This window comes from Prionailurus viverrinus, chromosome A2 (genome assembly GCF_022837055.1).
Source record: "Prionailurus viverrinus isolate Anna chromosome A2, UM_Priviv_1.0, whole genome shotgun sequence".
Taxonomy (NCBI): Eukaryota; Metazoa; Chordata; class Mammalia; order Carnivora; family Felidae; genus Prionailurus; species Prionailurus viverrinus.
Window position 1 is genome coordinate 24,722,356 of NC_062562.1, and position 17,871 is coordinate 24,740,226.

General features: G+C 40.4%; 1 protein-coding gene across 4 annotated transcripts in view; it reads right to left on the reverse strand.

Moving 5' to 3' along the window:
- DNAH12 (dynein axonemal heavy chain 12) overlaps nucleotides 1–17,871 on the reverse strand; it is a 227,759-nt gene that overhangs the window by 9,382 nt on the left and 200,506 nt on the right. For all 4 annotated transcript variants that reach the window (XM_047849470.1, XM_047849472.1, XM_047849471.1 and 1 more), the window contains 8 exons: nucleotides 14,311–14,461; nucleotides 13,846–14,099; nucleotides 12,338–12,478; nucleotides 9,484–9,621; nucleotides 5,793–6,026; nucleotides 5,320–5,508; nucleotides 2,456–2,559; nucleotides 652–856 (listed from right to left, as the gene is read on the reverse strand). In XM_047849470.1, the coding sequence (XP_047705426.1) occupies nucleotides 652–856; nucleotides 2,456–2,559; nucleotides 5,320–5,508; nucleotides 5,793–6,026; nucleotides 9,484–9,621; nucleotides 12,338–12,478; nucleotides 13,846–14,099; nucleotides 14,311–14,461 (1,416 nt within the window). The remainder of the gene's footprint in view (nucleotides 1–651; nucleotides 857–2,455; nucleotides 2,560–5,319; nucleotides 5,509–5,792; nucleotides 6,027–9,483; nucleotides 9,622–12,337; nucleotides 12,479–13,845; nucleotides 14,100–14,310; nucleotides 14,462–17,871) is intronic.

Below are 17,871 nucleotides of genomic sequence, written 5' to 3' on the forward strand. Positions count from 1 at the left end.
GGTGGAGACTTAAAAGCATTCAACGTTTCCCTGGTTTTATGAGATAAGGGATAAGAAGCATGGATTTTAAGACAGTGGCCAATTATTGGTAAATCCATATCTCAGGCTCTTTTTTGAGATTTACCCCCAGTATTAAAACTACAAGACCAAATATGTAGTCTCAGAGAACCACAGACTTAGAATCTTTTTTTTTCCATGTTTTGTTTATTTTTGAGAGGGAGTATGAGTGGGGGAGGGGCAGAGAGAGAGGGAAAGAGAAAATCCCAAGCAGGCTCTGTGCTGACAGCAGTGAGCCCAATGCAGGGCTTGAACTCATGAACTGTGAGGTCATGACCTGAGCTGAAGTCAGACATTCAACCAACTGAGCCACCCAGGTGCCCCAAACTTAGAACGTTAAAAAAATATGTCACATTTTACTTGGACTATGTAAAGTAAAATTTTAATTTTCTACTGAGTACTTTGAAATATGTGTAATTTTTAACATTCTAAAATTTTGGTTAGATTACCATGAAACCAGTAACCACATTCCATTCAACCCAGAGACACCGAAGTGACCAGAGTGTTTTCTAATCTAAAATTTCTAATCTAAAATTATACACACACACACACACACACACACACACACACACACACACACACATAATCCTTTACCTGTAAAAAGTTCAACCGGGCTAGAAAATCTGTGACGTAACTTCCTAGGGGTTTAAGACTTGGATATGATCGTGCAGCCCATATTTCTGGAACCTTTCCAACAAGCAAACTGCCAGAGAGTGCCTCCAGTGCAGAATCCATTACGACCAAACCCTTAATAGCTTTTTCAAGGTCCCGTAGAGTATTGCGTATAGTTCTAATTAAACTGCAAAGAAAAGAATCACATTATCATTGTACATACGCTGGTAAATATCAACATACTGTTTTTCCAGAAAAAGAAATCTCACTCACGGCTTTATGGGAGTGTTTCCCCGAATGTACTCACCTCCCTCTTGGTAATGGAAGGTACTTTTAGGTGATACTTGGATGAACCTTTTTTAAGTTTATTTATTTTGAAAGAGAGAGAGAGAGCATGAGAGAGGCAGAGAGAGGGAGAGAGAGAGAATCCTAAGCAGGCTCCGCACTGTCAGTGCAGAGCCCGATGCAGCGTTTGAGCCCACAAACTGTGAGATCATGACTTGAGCCGAAATCAAGAGTTGGATGCTTAACCAACTGAGCCACCCATGCGTGCCTGGATGAAACTTTTTCATTTTAATCATTACGTAATACAGAAAATGGTACCAAACAGCATATCAAAATTGTTTTCTGGGTGTTATGGCTTAAGACCAGGCTAATTTAAGCAGAGGATGATTTGGGGGAAAATATTAGGTAAATGATGTTCCAGATGGCATGAAAATATGGAAGAGTTATAAACGTGTAATGCAAAGGCTGACATTTGTGAAATGATGCATTAAAGCATAGAGCATATATTCACTGATATGCTTGCAAAGACTTTGCTTCTCACATAGGCCCAAACTGCTGAGAACACCATAAATATACCTGAAGTAAGGGTTTGAGGCTAGAAGCCTAAGCAACAGAGAGATAATATGGTAGTACATATAAACATGTATGGTCTTTAAATAAAAAATACTGAACTAAGGCATCATAGTGTTTAAATATGTTTTGTTTTTAAATGTCAGCAAATCCTGAAACCCAAATAAACTTGAAAACATCTTAGAAAACTCATGACCAAAACAATTTCTCCATCCCTTAAGCCGTATTGTACTGTAGAAAATTCAGTGAAAAAATTCAAAGGGGCACCTGGGTGGCTCAGTCAGTTAAGTGTCTGACTCTTGATTTCAGCTCAGGTCATGATCTCATGGTTCATGAGTTTGAGCCCCATGTTAGGCTCTGTGCTAACAGTGTGGAACCTGCTTGGGATTCTTTTTTCCTCTCTCTCTCTCTGCCCCTCCCTCACTCTTCCTTTCTCTCTCTCTCCCTCTTTGAAGATACATAAATAAACATTTAAAAAATTCAAAGCAAAAATTTGTTTGCTATCATGGGGTACCTAATCAACCTAGGTTGGACTCAGGAAGAAAAGGGAGGGTGCATGTGTCACATAGTGGAACAATGACAAAAGAGGTAACTACATACAGGCTCAATTAATATTCATTTGGTCCTGAGTTCCTGAGGAGACTAGTAAAGGATGGATGAAAAATTATGATGAATGAATATTTTCACATAAATTTCACAAAAATAAATTCACATGTAAGTAAAAATAGATCTCATTTCCATCATCATTTTTGCATTCTAAAAGATACCCTCGCTTCTGGGGCGGAAGATGATACAACTTTAAAGAGTAGGAATGGATCCTAAGGAAATGGCAGGTTTGGATAATTTTTTCTTAAAATTTTAATGTGTGTCTTTTTTTTTTTATCAACTTGGGTTGGTTGTCTTCTGAACCCACAAGGGTAGAGATCCTTACTTGTTAAATCTTTCCATTTCTTGTACTAACACAGTATTCATGCTCTCTTCATAGCTCACAGGATACTTCAATAGTGCTGTTTCAATGTTGAAATCATTCGGTAGCTAAGAGAATGGGTTTGGAAGGTCACATATTACACTCAGAATGGATAATTCACTTCATTCAGCTGTCCTATCACTAATAGCTAACACGAGGCAGTTACTGTGGGCTGAGCATTGTGCTAGCTGCTTCCCATACATTATCTCATTTCACCTTTACCTTACACTCTCAGGTGGCCATTATCATCTCCATTATACAGATGAGGATATTCAAGTACAGTTAACCCTTGAACAGTGCAGGTTAGGGCACCGACTCCACACCCGCCCCCCCCCCCCCCATATAGTCAAAACTCCATGTATAAATTCAACTCTCCAGAAACTTAAAAAAAAAATTTTTTTTTAATGTTTTTATTTTTGAGACAGAGACAGACAGATCGCAAGCGGGGGAGGAGCAGAGAGAGCGGGAGACACAGAATCCAAAGCAGGCTCCAGGCTCTGAGCTGTCAGCACAGAGCCCAATGCGGGGCTCGAACTCACAGACTGTGAGATCATGACCTGAGCTGAAGTTGGACGCTCAACCCACTGAGCCACACAGGCGCCCCCAAAAACTTTTTTTTAATTAAAAAAATTCTTTTTGATATTTGTTTATTTTTGAGAGAGAGAGACACAGACAGAGCATGAGCAGGAAAGGGGCATAGAGAGAGGGAGACACAGAATCCTAAGCATGCTCCAGGCTCTGAGCTGTCAGCCCAGAGCCTGACGTGGGACTTGAACCCATGGACTGTGAGATCATGACCTGAGCTGAAGTTGGACGCCCAACCGATTGAGCCACCCAGGTGCCCCTCCAAAAACTTAGTTACTAATAACCTACTATTGACTGGAAGCCTTACCACTAACATAAACAGTCAACACATATTTTGTATGTCATATGTATTCTATACTGTATTCTTGCAATAAAGGAAGCTAGAAAGAAAATATTAAGAACATCTTAAAGAAGGGAAGAAACATATTACCGTGCTATATTTATAAAAATAAATTCATATGTATCTGTGCAGTTCAAACCTGTGTTGTTCAAGGGTCAACTGTACAGAGAGGTTAAATAACTGCCCAAGGGCACACAGCCAAAAGGTGATTTGTTTAAACCCACAGGTCTCTAACTGTAAAGCCCATGCTCTTTACTATAGGCTATGGCACTTTGCAGAAGATACAGATTTCTGAAAAGCCATGTGATTTCTTTTGTAAGCCAAATCTCATTTTCCACTGATAGAACAGATTTTCCATTTCATAACTGTTTTAGGGTTATTTTCAATCAGTTATTAAGTGGCTGCAAATAGCTTAGCTTACCCCACTTTCAAATAATTAATGTGTGACTGTAGCGGGGTTCCAGGTTATAGAGAGAGAAGACTATCTGATTTCTATGAGGCACCTCAGAGATGCTTGAGAAGTGAAGGGGACTTTGGGACTGATAACCAAGTCTTAATACACTGGAAGTCACACTCCTAAAAGGCAAAGAAGTTTCCCAATCAGGGAAGTTCTGAACAAAGAACTGAGCTGCCCAGAGTGTCTGTAGATGATGGTCCCTGAGTGGTGCAAAAGACTTACAAGAATGTAAGTCACACTAGCTGCTGTCATTCAAGGACCCTTGATGCCAAATAAGTCCAAAATGCCACTGTTAGGTAACTTCCTGTTAGGGACCTTGTGAGAGCCACCATTCTGCAAGGGCCAGAACCACCACTCCCCATCCCCCGAGATAAACTGCAGAACCAGTAAGGGACCACGGGGGAGAGAGGCAAAGAGCAGAAGCAGCAGTCCAGGGGACAGAGTGGGAGGAGACTGGCTGGCTTTCACCCAAGGGTTACAGCAGGGCAGCTCCCCTCTTTCTCCAGTGGCTGCAGCAATGTGTCCTGTGAGGAGGCTCTCCTTAAGGGGGGGGGGGGCGTGCTGTCCATGGGTCTTCAAGACAGATGGACTATGGGTCAGGCTCTGCTCTGTCAGAATACTTGACACTGAAATATGGGGACAATTACAGTATTTACCCCAGAGGGGAATCGTGAAGATCTGCACATGCGATCATAATCCTTCTAAAGTTCCCTTTGTAGTTCCTTATGGAATTTAAGACACAGAAAAAAGGTGACAGGAAAGAGTATCTTCCCATTCTACCTAGTAGGCTAAGTACTTCGAGCTATATTATGAAGGAAAAAAAGGTGTAGTTGCTAATTTAGTGCTGATCTTACCTTCCTGTGCCCCCTCACTCCCTAAGATACAGATTAAAAACTGTTCACTCCTTTAACCAGCAAATTCAGACCATTTCCTCCAGTTTTTAAAAAGTAGGTCTATTCATTATCTTTGGAAACAATAATAAGTCATATGTTCATTCGCTCATCCACAACTATAGTTGCTAAGAACTTAACTATGTGCCATCATGCAAATCATTTTAAATCCATGTTTTGTTTTTGTTTTAGAGAGCGTATGCGCACACATGAGCAGGGGAGGAGGAGGGAGAGACAGAGAATCCTAAGCAGGCTCCATGCTCCACATGGGGCTCGATCCCACAACCCTGGGATCATCACCTTAGCCAAAATCGAGAGTCGGATGCTCAACTGAGCGAGCCACCCAGGCACCCCAAATTCATGATCTTTTAAATGTTCACAAGAACCTTATACAGTTGGTACTATAATCACCACTTTACAGATTTGGGAACTAATCCTCACAAAGGCAAAGTATCTCACTCAAGATCCTAATGCTGTTCAACCGGAGTGCTCAGATTGCCATTTCAGGACCACTTTAATTTACATTATAAGCATCAGATTCTAAACTAAACATCACCTTGTTGAGAATATCTTCAGTAATTTCTAATAGAATCTGGTCAGTACTTCCTGAGGACCTGGTCTGTTTGGAGCCTCCCTGGGTGAGAAGCAAGGACTCAAAGAGGACTTTGGTTTGATGCAGATCTTTGGAGATATCAACATTTTCATGTAATCCAAATATCTCAGGGTGTTGAGTAAATGGAAGTTTCTACCAGAAAACAGATGAAGAAAGAAGCATCACATTTTCACCAGATACATTAATTGAAAAGGTAAACACATGCAGCCTCAAAAGGGTTAAAAATCAACTACACATTAATCCACGAGACATCAAACTCTCCCAATTTTCAGTAATTTCTAGAAACAAAAGATACTGAAAGTTGATTGAAAACCATACTACTTGGCCAGCCCTCTATATTACAGGGGAACATTTCATTATTTGCTTTTAGAAAAATCACACTTAGGTCTAACCCCATTTTCAGTGACATCAGTTACCTTAATGAATTCAATGTACTCATCGTAGGAGCCTTTGGGAGGTGCAAAATAGTTTCCACTGGGAGAAAACTTGTAATGAGGGTTTTCAATTATTTGTGGATTATAAAAGTCAGCCAGCATGGTTAAGAGGAGACGTCTGTCCCAATCATCTGTCACTCTTCCTCCATAGTTACATTCCCCAGTCAGGTAGGAGATGGCTTCAAATGGAATTGTGTTGTACTCATTTATAAATAACTGAAACAAAGAAAAAATGAAGTGAGAAAAACCTTAAAGTCTTTCACGTCATTTCCATTTTAAGATGAAATTAAATGTCAACATGCATAGAGGTGGGGTTGAAAGAATTATCACCATGAGTTACCTTTGGATGGCTGGGATTGTTCATATTTATTTTAAATTACTTTGCTTATCTGCATCTTCCAATTTGGTGGGGGGGCAGGGTGGGAAATAAACATGTATTGCTTCTGTGATAAGAAAACTGTTTAACAAAAAGAAGATGACATGAAAATTACCAAGTCTTTTTCATATGGATTTGGGTAATTTGCCCTTGTTTTAGGGTATTGGTTGTTAATTAGGGGCAATTTTGTCCCCAAGGGGACATCTGGCAATATCTGGGGACATTTTAGATCTGTGGTTGGAGGTGTTACTGCCATCTAGTGGGCAGAAACTTGAGACGCTGCTAAACAGTGCACAGGACAGTTGCCCACAGTAAGGAGCTATCTGACCCCAAATGCCAAGAGCACCAACGCCGAGAACCAGGTGCCTGGTTTTGGGCACTGTTTGCAATGTGATAAAAACAAAGAAATTCCAAACTTTAGTACCAAAGCCTGGTTCACACAACATGACACCATTTACAATAGTAATAAAAACTGGAACACCTGGCTGGCTCAGTCAGAAAAGCATCTGACTCTTGATCTCGGGGTTGTGAGTTTGAGCCCCAGTTGGGTATAGAGATTACTTAAATAAATAAAACTTTAAAAAGTAATAAAAACTACTATTTTCATAGCTTTTATATTGTCTTGTTCATCTCCCAATAACCCTGTAAAGTAGGAAACTGAATCTGGGAAATGTGAAATGATATGAAGGCCTGAATTTATTTCTCCTTTACATTTTCCCACACACAGGAATTTTGGTAGTATATGTATTGGGATGGTATAAGTTACTGGATGGGAGCTTTTTCTTGCCCCTGAAAATTACCTAATAGTGCAGGAATTATAGCAGAAATGGTACACAGTTAAGAAAAAATATCCCTAAATTATCCAGAGCCAACTTAAAAGAAGATATCAATCTTTTTTGGAGACTTCCATGTTTTCAGGAGGAAGAGAAGTATCAAGAGATATGAATAGGAGACAGACAGAGGGAAAGTACTCTTTGGGGGGTGGGGCGTGATGAATAAGTCATTTGTGAAAGAGGAGAGTTTCTCTCTTTCTTCTCTTTGGGGGAAAGAAAGGTGTGTTTAACTGGGTTTCCCTCCTTCCCCAAAACTAAAGGAAGAAACCACAAGAGAAATTCATGTTAAATTCATGGCAAATGCAAGATGTAGAGAACAACTCATTCCTTGGTTGTCTATCAACTTAGCCATCAGTTTCATTGATTAACCTTTTTGGAAGCAAGCAGTATTTTGCTGGTATGACTAGGTAAAGATGGTTTAAAGACTGCCCCCTCTCAAGTACCCTGTTCTTGAAGATATAAAAGATAGATTTAATCTATGCCTTCCAGCTCCAGTGTTGGGACCAGAAAGGTTGATGACACCAGAGGCTGCAGGCAGGGGCCTGGCCAGAAGGTGGAGAATTCTCAGTTGACTGGTTTTCTGCAGTAGGATGGTTTTAGCAAGACATTCTCCAAGGTTGCGCTCTATCTACTAAATTATTTTTAAAAAACAAACAAACCCAGTACTTAGAATCAATGTCATTTTATCATGTAATCGTGATTCTATAAGCACTAATTTCATCAGTTGTTCAGGGATTTTCAAATTGATACGTTTGTTCTAGTTAAGGTTTCTGCCTTGTGTAAAAGAAAAAAGAGGGGCGCCTGGGTGGCTCAGTTGGTTGAGCATCTGACTTCATCTCAGGTCATGTTCTCATGGTTCATGAGTTTGAGCCCCACATCGGGCTCACTGCTGTTACTGCAGAACCCGCTTCAGATCCTCTGTCCCCCTCTCTCTCTGCCCCTCTCCAACTCATGCTCGCTTTCTCTCTCAAAAATGAATAAACATTTATCTAAAAAAAGGAAGAGTTGATAAAATATCAGCAGTTTCTATAAAAATTATTTGTTATGCTATAAATATGATTAAATATTCATACCCTTACAAAACCCCACCTAAGTAAAACCTAATAGCATCAAGTGGGTTTTATCAACACTTCTGGTTTCCCTTTACGAGGCTCCATGTCACAAAGGCTCTTGTCACAGCAAAGAAGCAGAAATATATTAATACTCTGGTTGTCCATCTGGATTACTATATTTAGTAAAATATGACAGAAATAATGGGAAAAGTATTGGGGTTGGAGAGACTGGAGTTCAAATCCTACCTCAATGGGCAAACTCATTTCTTAGCTTTGGTTTTCTCAAAAATAGGGATAATACCAACCTTACAGGGGTGCTGTGAGGAATAAAATTAATATAAGTAATGTGCCTAGTTCTAAATCTGAGTCAGTAGGAATTTACAGCAGGTTTTTTTTTTGCCGGGAGGGGGCCAGGGGCTGCTGACTATCAGAATAGATCACATTGTGAGTCTACAGAAACTGGAAAACGCTGCCACTCACTCTTCCAGCCTCTTTTATTTATTTTTTAAATGTTTATTTGTTTTTGAGAGTGTGAGCAGGGGAGGGACAGAGAGAGAGGGAGACACAGAATCTGATGCAGGCTCCAGGCTCTGAGTGGTCAGCACAGAGCCTGATGCAGGGCTTGAACTCACAGACCGCAAGATCATGACCTGAACCGAAGTCAGATGCTTAACCAACTGAGCCACCCAGGCACCCATTCCAGCCTCTTTCAGAGTTAAAGGTTAGGCCTGCAAGTTAGACGTTGAACTGGGGTTTAGAGGTCGAAAAAGCAGGAACAGCAAAGAATCTTTTTTTGATGACATCAGAGGGCCTGGAGTAGACCAGAGTCTGTGCAGCAGCTCTCTGAGCAGTGGTGTCTAATATTCAACCAGGGTTGAGGAGCTGCTGTTACCAAGACATGGTGTGAATCTGGTTATGAGTCTGGATGCCTGGGCTGGCCAGCCATCTTGGTGATTCTATGATCTACCCAAATATTCATTTCATAAATTCCTTTTCTACTTAGAGCTAAATTGTAGCTTTGACTGAGCAGAGGAAGAGAGTAGAGAATAATAAGGACCTATAGAAAGCCAACACTTAAGGAAGGCACTGCAGAAAGACAGAAAGAACCAAGGTCCTTGATGGCAACACTTGCTGAATCAACCAACTCCAGAGCCTGTCCTTCCTCTGTACCTCTTTATTATGTGAGATGATAAGTTCCATTATGGCTTAAGCCAGTTATAATCAGGTTTTCTGTTATTTGCAGCAGCAGAAATCCATAGAGATAGTGCTTCATAAACCATAGTTATAATTTTTACTACTATCTCCCACCTACTAGTGATGTTGGGAGGAGTAAGTTTATCTAAGCAAAGGGAATTACCTAGGGCCTGACACACAGTGATCCTCCAGCAATGTTAATTCCTTTCTAATTTTACCTGTAGTTGTTGAATACTGATGCGTAAGTCAGATTCATTAAATCCATATGGAATATTCCAACCAAGAGGACCAAATTTCTTTCTCTCTTGCACAAGGGCATGAAAAAAACAAACTCCAAACAGCAACTTCTCCCATGCCTTTAGTATAAAAATTATGCAACAAGAGAAAATTTTGATCAGATTTCCATTAGTAAAATGAGGGGAATCAACAGTATTTTTCATTATATGAGTCTATGATCATATATTTCTGCAAACTTCTATTTAAAAACAATGCATACTATAAAAACTATTAATCTTATGACTCAAAACCTCCAAAACTAGACAAACTGCAATATTAAACTTGATTAAAATGCAAAAGTTCTACCATTTGCCAAAGTAGTAGCTACTAATACTTTGGTATTGTTTAGATATTTACAACTTCAGTAGCTCAATGTTATCCTGTAGCCTCACTGGCATATGCTCACTACAAGTGAGCGAACATAGTCATTATGATAGGAATAAACCCGAATACATAGTTCCTGATTCTATGACTTTCCATGTGGAGGTCACTTTTGAAACCCTTGTTTATGCTCTCCTGGCGTCTTCATATGTGTCGGTGCTCTGGAGGATGGCCATCCACCCCTATGAAGACCCCCTCCCCCACCGCCCCAAGTAAATTTCAAGTATGCTACCTTGATGGTTTAAGTTAGATCACATAGCTCCAAATGCAGTAAAAATCCTTCCAACTACCTTCATATGACGCAGTAGTAGAAATTATTTTTATAATATTAAAGTACAAGCACAGGGGCACCTGGGTAGCTCAGTTGTATAAGCATCAGACTTCTGCTCAGGTCAAGATCTCGTGATCTGCGGTCAGTGGGTTTGAGCCTGACATCGGGCTGTGTGCTGACCCCTCAGAGCCTGGAAGACTGCTTTGGATTCTGTGTCTCCCTCTCTCCGCCCCTACCCTGCTTATGCTCTCTCTCTCTCAAAATAATAAACATTAAAAATTTTTTTTAAAAAATACAAGTACACCATGGCATTACTGAATACCTATATTCCTGAAATGTACATAAATTAAAGCATATTTTAAGTAATACTGAAAGAAAACTGTGGTGAAAGTTTTTTTTTTAATGTTTATTTATTTTTGAGAGAGAGAGAGAGAGAGAGAGAGAGAATGCAAACAGGGGAAAGGCAGAGAGAGAGGGAGACATAGAATCCAAAGTAGGGTCCAGGCTCTGAGCTGTCAGTACAGAGCCCAATGTAGAGCCTCAAACTCACAGACCGTGAGATCATGACCTGAACTGAAGAAAGCCGCTTAACTGACTGAGCCACCCAGGTGCCCCTGTGGTGAAACATTTAACAGGGGAAACCTTTTGGCAATGAGAGCAATAACCTAATTTATGTGTATTTCCCACATATTTTCACACAATGGAGTTTTTCTTAAGGAAGTCATAATCCCTCCACATTTTTGGTCTGTGCTTGTGGGCCAGAAACGGTCCTGTGGTATGAGAGAAATCTTGGGATTTCTTGCAGGAGCTCAAACCCTAGATGGGGATCAGACATCATACCACCTTTTCCATTTTATTAAGCTCTTTTCCTAGCTAAAACACCAAATATCCTCCTTTTCTCCCAGACTTTCAAATAAATTTATTGCTCAGAACTAGGGGCATGCAGAAGGTATGAAGCAGAGAGAAACTAGCTGGCTTACAAAGAATTCAATTCTTTATTTTCAATTCTATTATTTTTCTAGCTCAAATAGGCCAGTGTGATAAATGGCATGTTGGGGTGAGGGCAGGGAATCAATTTCCCTTAGTATTGACGTTTCTTTCCATGTGCAGAGACCTCAGTGTAACACTTCTGGATTTTCCCCATCCTTGCATTAATCACTGCAGGAGAAGGGACCTATCTGGTTGATAAATTTGGGAAAAGTTAACCAGATATGCTTTGCTCAGCTTTTCCCTCTTCGTCTTAGAAGTGAGCTTCCCTTGGGGAAGAAAACGTTCCTCTGTTCTCACTGAGGGTGGATAAGTCTGTTTAATTCTATTCAGTGATGCCCCATTTGTTCACAGGTGTCTACTACATCTTCCAACCTAGTCTATATCAGTAACTAAGGTTAAAATTTCGTTCCCTTGAGGTGCCTGGTGGCTCAGTCAGTTAAGCGTCCAACTCTTGATTTCGGCTCAGGTCAAGATCTCACGGTTGGTAGGACTGGGCCCCACTTGGGATTCTCTCTCTCTCCCTCTCTCTCTGCCTCTCCCCCACTAACGTGCATGCACATGCTTTCTCTCTCTCTCTCTCTATCACACTCTCAAAATAAACTTAAAAAAAATTGTTCCCTTATGTTTATACTTTTTCCTGTTTCTTAGTGGTTAATGAAAAAAAAAGGTTGATATTTATTTACTAGGACTCCTAAGTCCCCAATACCATGTGCAAATTACATGAGCACACTGAAAAGCATTAATATGTCAAAACAGTATCACTAGAATTTAAGTTCCATGATGGCAGATTTGTGGGGAGGTGTTTTATTTTATTCTCACTGCTTTATATCTAGTACCTGGGAAAGCACCTAACACACATTTTGTGGAAAGAAAGAATAAATGATATGAAAATACATTGCTACTCTTGGGTCTTAAACTCATTATTGGATTTTGGTGTACTAACTAAGATATGTTCATTCAGTCAACAAACATTTATTTAAATGTCTACTCTGTGGGAAGCAGAGCACAAACTGCTGGCAAGAAAATGATGAACAAGATAGGTACAATATCAGTCTTCTCAGAAAATGCCAAAGCTTAACATTATTAAATATTTATATTACCATATTTTCTCACTTTAAAAACACATTTGAAAAGCTCCAGAAGCTGAACATTACCAGTTCCTTTCCCTGGCATCCACTGAAAAACTGAGAATCAGAAACGGGATCAGTGAGATATGATTGGAGGAGATTTAGCCGAAGACCTGTGGGAGGCTCATTAGTCATTTTTACTCCATTCTGTAGGATGGTTACTGGGAACTAAAGACAGAATAAACAGAGCATTACACAAGATAAGCAGCTTGAATCCCCGAAATTCAAACACTAGTTGGTTAAAAGTGCGTATGAAAGAGGACTCCAGAAATATATTTTTTTAAGTTTATTTATTTATTTTGAGAGAGAAAGAGGTGGGGGAGGGAGGGGCAGGCAGAGGGAGAGACAGAGTCCCAAGCAGGCTCTGTGCTGGCAGCACAGAGCCTGATGCAGGGCTCCATCTCACGGACCATGAGATCATGACCAGAACTGTAATCAAGAGTCAGATGCTTAACCACCTGTGCCACCCAGGCGTCCCACTCTAGAAATATTTTTAAAAAAAATTTTTTTTTCAACGTTTATTTATTTTTGGGACAGAGAGAGACAGAGCATGAACGGGGGAGGGGCAGAGAGAGAGGGAGACACAGAATCAGAAACAGGCTCCAGGCTCTGAGCCATCAGCCCAGAGCCCGACGCGGGGCTCGAACTCACGGACCGCGAGATCGTGACCTGGCTGAAGTCGGACGCTTAACCGACTGCGCCACCCAGGCGCCCCTCTAGAAATATTTTTTAAGACCTCTTAAGGTTAAGCATTTAAGGCTTGATTAAGATACATGACGTTGGGTGCCTGGATGACTCAGTCGGTTGAGCGACCAACTTCAGCTCAGGTCATGATCTCGCTGTCTATGAGTTCAAGCCCCGCGTTGGGCTCTGTGCTGACAGCTCAGAGCCTGGAGCCTGCTTCAGATTCTGTGTTTCCCACTTACCCTGCCCCTCCCCCACTCATGCTCTGTCTCTCTGTCAAAAATAAATAAACATTAAAAAAAATAGAAAATAAAAAAAGATATACAACGTAGGGGTGCCTGGGTGGCTCAGTCAATTAAGTGGCCAACTCTTGATTTCAGTTCAGGTCATGATCCTAGGGTCATGGGATTGAGCCCTGTGTCGGGCTCCACTGGGCGTGGAGCCTGTTTAAGATTCTCTCTCTCTCTCTCTCTCTCTCTCTACCCCTCCCCCACTTGTGCCCCACTTGCACATGCTTTCTCTGTAAAGTAAATAAATAAATAAACTTGGCAACTTGTACAGAGCATACTGTGTGTTTAAAAAAAAAAAAGTTACATGGGTGCCTGGATGGCTCAGTTGGTTAATCATCAGACTTTGGCTTGGATCATGATCTCACAGTTCATGGGTTTGAGCCCCACATTGGACTCTGTGCTGACAGCTCAGAGCCTGGAGCCTGCTTCAAATTCTGTGTCTTCCTCTCTTTCTCCCCTACTCCCACTCTGTCTCTCAAAAAATAAACATTAAAAAAAAAACTTACACAATGTAAGAGATGACTAAATATACGTACTAAACTCCACATGAAATAAACATACTTTTGGAGAAGGATAACTTGTGAGCCAAAGCCTAAAGGATGGATTACAGACTTCAGGACTAAAATCTTCACATATTTTTTCCAATACGGGCATCCAGGAGACAGCGAGGTGACAATTCTGTAGGCACACCCAAGTTCCTTCTTCTATTGCTGCTTTAATCATTTTTGTTGCAACTGGTCCTTGTCCTTGTCCCAGTGAAATAGCATGAAATTTATTTCCAGACATCGCTTTATCATTTGCAAATTTCAGCAGGCCTAAGAGAGCACAAAACATAGCTCCACTGCTTACTGTAAAATCATGAAATATACCTTATGTTTCAGTGTGCAGGCACATAACTGGAAGATTCCAGTTGCTTTTCCTTACATATACCAGATTTACTAACTGATCTATGATCATGTAAGAAATGGACATTGAGCAAAATGGATCATTTATAAGTTCCTAAAAGTTTGCAGGAGGTAGACTTACTGGCCATGGGATCTGCTCCTGGAGAGAGCACAAAAATTAAAGGAATGGTACAGTTTGAGTCCAAGTAACTCTTTGTCAAATCAAATGGTGGAGGCTCCACAAACTTTTTCCCCAGTTTATCAGTTACATAATTTGTTATAGCTGGAGTTATCTGTTAAGGAGACAAAAGATATGATCTTTAGGCTAATTTTCATTTCACATAACAATTTTGATTATTACTGGAAATCAACAAAGAGTACAATTTGAGTCTAATGGTCAAGAAAAGCATGAAACATATCATGAAATGCAAATTTTTCTAATATATAAAAGATATCTATCAACTGATAGGACAAGACTAACAATCCAAAAGAAAAATGGGCAGAGAAGATGAACAGTTAATTGAAATCATTCTGTACAGCAGAAACTGCAAAATGTTCCCATTTCTCTCCTTTTGGTGATACAACCTCAAGTTTTCCCAACTTTTCTTGTACCTAGATGTGGCTGTGTGACTAAGTTTTGGCCAGAGGGATACAAGTAGAAGTTATATATGGAGCTTCCAGAACATATTTTTTTTTATAAAGAGCAGTTTTATAAAAAGGCCTCCCTCTTTTGGGGGCGCCTAGGTGGCTCAGTCGGTTAAGCAGCTGATTCTTGATTTCAGCTCAGGTCATGATCTCAGTTTTGCAAGTTCGAGCCCCATGTTGGGCTCTGTGCTGGCTGTGGTGCCTGCTTAAGATAACCTCTCCCACTCACTCCCTGCCCCTCCCCTGCTCTTGTGCTCTCTCAAAATAAATAAGCATTAAAAAAAATGCTCTCTTTTGCTTTTCAACAGATGTGGTATTTATGAGCCAGCTTCAATCTCGCTGATGAGGACCATATTCTAGGGGACTTTACTAGCATGAAAGAAAGAACTTGAATGTCTGGATGATCTCAAAAACAGACCTGCCCTGCCAGTCGTCAGGCATTTGCTCTGGGCTTACTTAAGAGAGACAGAAAGATTAACTTCTATTTTATTTAAGCTACTGTATTTTAGGTCTCTTTGTTACAGTGGCCTAGTCTATACCCTAACACTCATAATAAAAAAAATACAAATTATAACTATACTTAAATGCCATTTTTTGCCTTTCAGATGGTTATGTAAGGGACAAAGATAGTCTCTGTCTATTGACCCTTAGATTGTTTCCTTCTTCATAGCAGGCTGAAACCTATTAGTTCAAAAGCCCACTGACACCAAACTAAAATTTTTAGATATTCAATTATTGTAAACATAGCCCAAATAAGCAGATTTTTAGCCATTTACAGCCTGCCTATTTGCACCCAACATCTGCTAGCTATGGTAAATCCTAGGCTATAAAGACCCCCCAGCCACTGTAGCCCTTCAGAGCTCTGATCCAGGGACTCCAAACCATAGTGCTGTTGATAAATGCTACCAAGACCCCACACAAGCCTCTTCTCCCTTCCCCCAAAGGAGTTTCTTTGCCGTCTTCCTCTTTGGAGTTGTGGGACCCCCACCCCCCAAATCCCAGCATCTGGAGAGACTCCTGCTATGAGGGGCTTCCACCTCTCAGCATGCAAACCTGTTCCAGCATCGTCCAGCATAGCTCTTGTATGCTACTGCCACCTTACGTCCATGTCTTTTCCCAGATCGGTCCCCAGATTCCTCAACTCCCTCGCACAGATTAGCAAAGATACAAAAGTTTGCCAGCATTCTGTGCGGTAAAAATTATGGGTTAAACTGATATTCTCATACACTGCTGTGGAAGAGTAATCTGGCCTAACTTTCATGACGGGCAATTTGGGAATGTCTATAAAATTACAAGTGGGCAAATCCACGGACTCAGCAATTTTATTCCCAGGACTTTATTCTGAGAGAGAGTTGCACATGGGAGAAATGACTTTTGAATAAGGTTATTTATTGCAGCATTTTTATAATTGTAAAGGTCCATCAATAGGAACTGGTTAAAGAATTTATGGTGTACACTTACAATGAAATAGCATGTAATTGTAAAAAAGAATGAGAAAGCTCTTTATAAACTGAGAGAGGAAAAAGCAACACGCAAAAACAGTGGATATGACTATTTGTGTTAAAAATAAATGGACAAAGAATTTGTGTGTATGCATATTTACATGTGCATAAAGGGGAACAAGAAGCAGATAACATTAACTGCCTGAGAGAAAGGATGCCAACTGACTGGGAGGTGCAGATTGGAGGTCTATCTTTCACTGTATTCACGTATTCTTGTGATTCAAACACTTTCAGTTTTGAGCCACAAGAATTAATTTAAAATAAAAGAGTGAGGGGCGCCTGAGTGGCTCGGTTGGTTGGGCATCCGACTTCAGCTCCGTCATGATCTCACGGTCTGTGAGCTCGAGCCCCGCGTCGGGCTCTGTGCTGACTGCTCAGAGCCTGGAGCCTGTTTCAGATTCTGTGCCTCCCTCTCTCTCTCTGCCCGTCCCCTGTTCATGCTCTGTCTCTCTGTGTCTCAAAAATAAATAAACGTTAAAAAAAATTTAAAAAATAAATAAAATAAAATAAAATAAAAGAGTGATATTCATCAACAGTAGCAGCAGAAAATAAGTAGAGAGGTATTAGATATCATCTTCTAAATGCCAAACAACTTTCTAAAGTAACACTGTAGGAATTTGGTGGAGGGAGGAGAGATCATCACAGATTTCTGCAGTCCTGGCATAGATGGGGAAAAAGGATGGATCTTCTATATGAGAAATTTTGAGAAGTGAGCAATTCTGTGGGTTTAAACAGTGGAAGTTTCTCTTTTTTTCTTCAAATGTTTATTGATCTTAAGAGAAAGAGCATGTGTGCACAGGGAAGAAGCAAAGAGAAAGGGAGAGAGAGAATCCCAAGCAGGCTCCATGCTGTCAGCACAGAGCCCAACACGGGGCTCCATCTCACCAACTGTAAGATCACAACCTGAGCAGAAATCAATAGTCGGATGCTTAACCAACTGAGCCACCCAGGCGCCCTAGAAACAGTGGAAGTTTCAAGAAGATAAGAATGGAATGGCAGAAAAGAGGTATTATTAGCCAAGGTAACAAGACTATCAAGCTGTACTTCTGTCATTATTCTATAGGTATTGAAAGGCCACTGAAGGGTTTTCAAAAAGGACCTTGTAATGGTGTAATAGATTTTTCTTCCTTTCTTTAATAACTTCACCTGGGCAATGAGGAAATCTTTTTTATCCTTTTACTATTAACACTATGTATAATTTCTATCTAGCACAGATCTTCAGTTGTGCATCTTAAGGGAAGGGAGATACTGAGTACACAGAGACCTTGCCCCTCATTAATCTATGCACAGACCAGGGCCAATGTTCCCTGAGATGATGTAGCTGCAATGAAGCATGATAATTTTCTGTAGAAAAAGTACCTTGTTCCAGTAATTTAATATAAAAAAAAAGTTATGACTTTTCTATAAGATTTTGATCCTTTATGTAAGATACTCTAGGGAAGAAATTATGGAAACTTGAACAGACCTGGAGATAAGCCTTGTGGTAGTTAATTTTAGGTATCAGCTTTGTTAGGGCATAGTACCCAGATATTTGGTCAAAAACTAGTCTGGCTGTT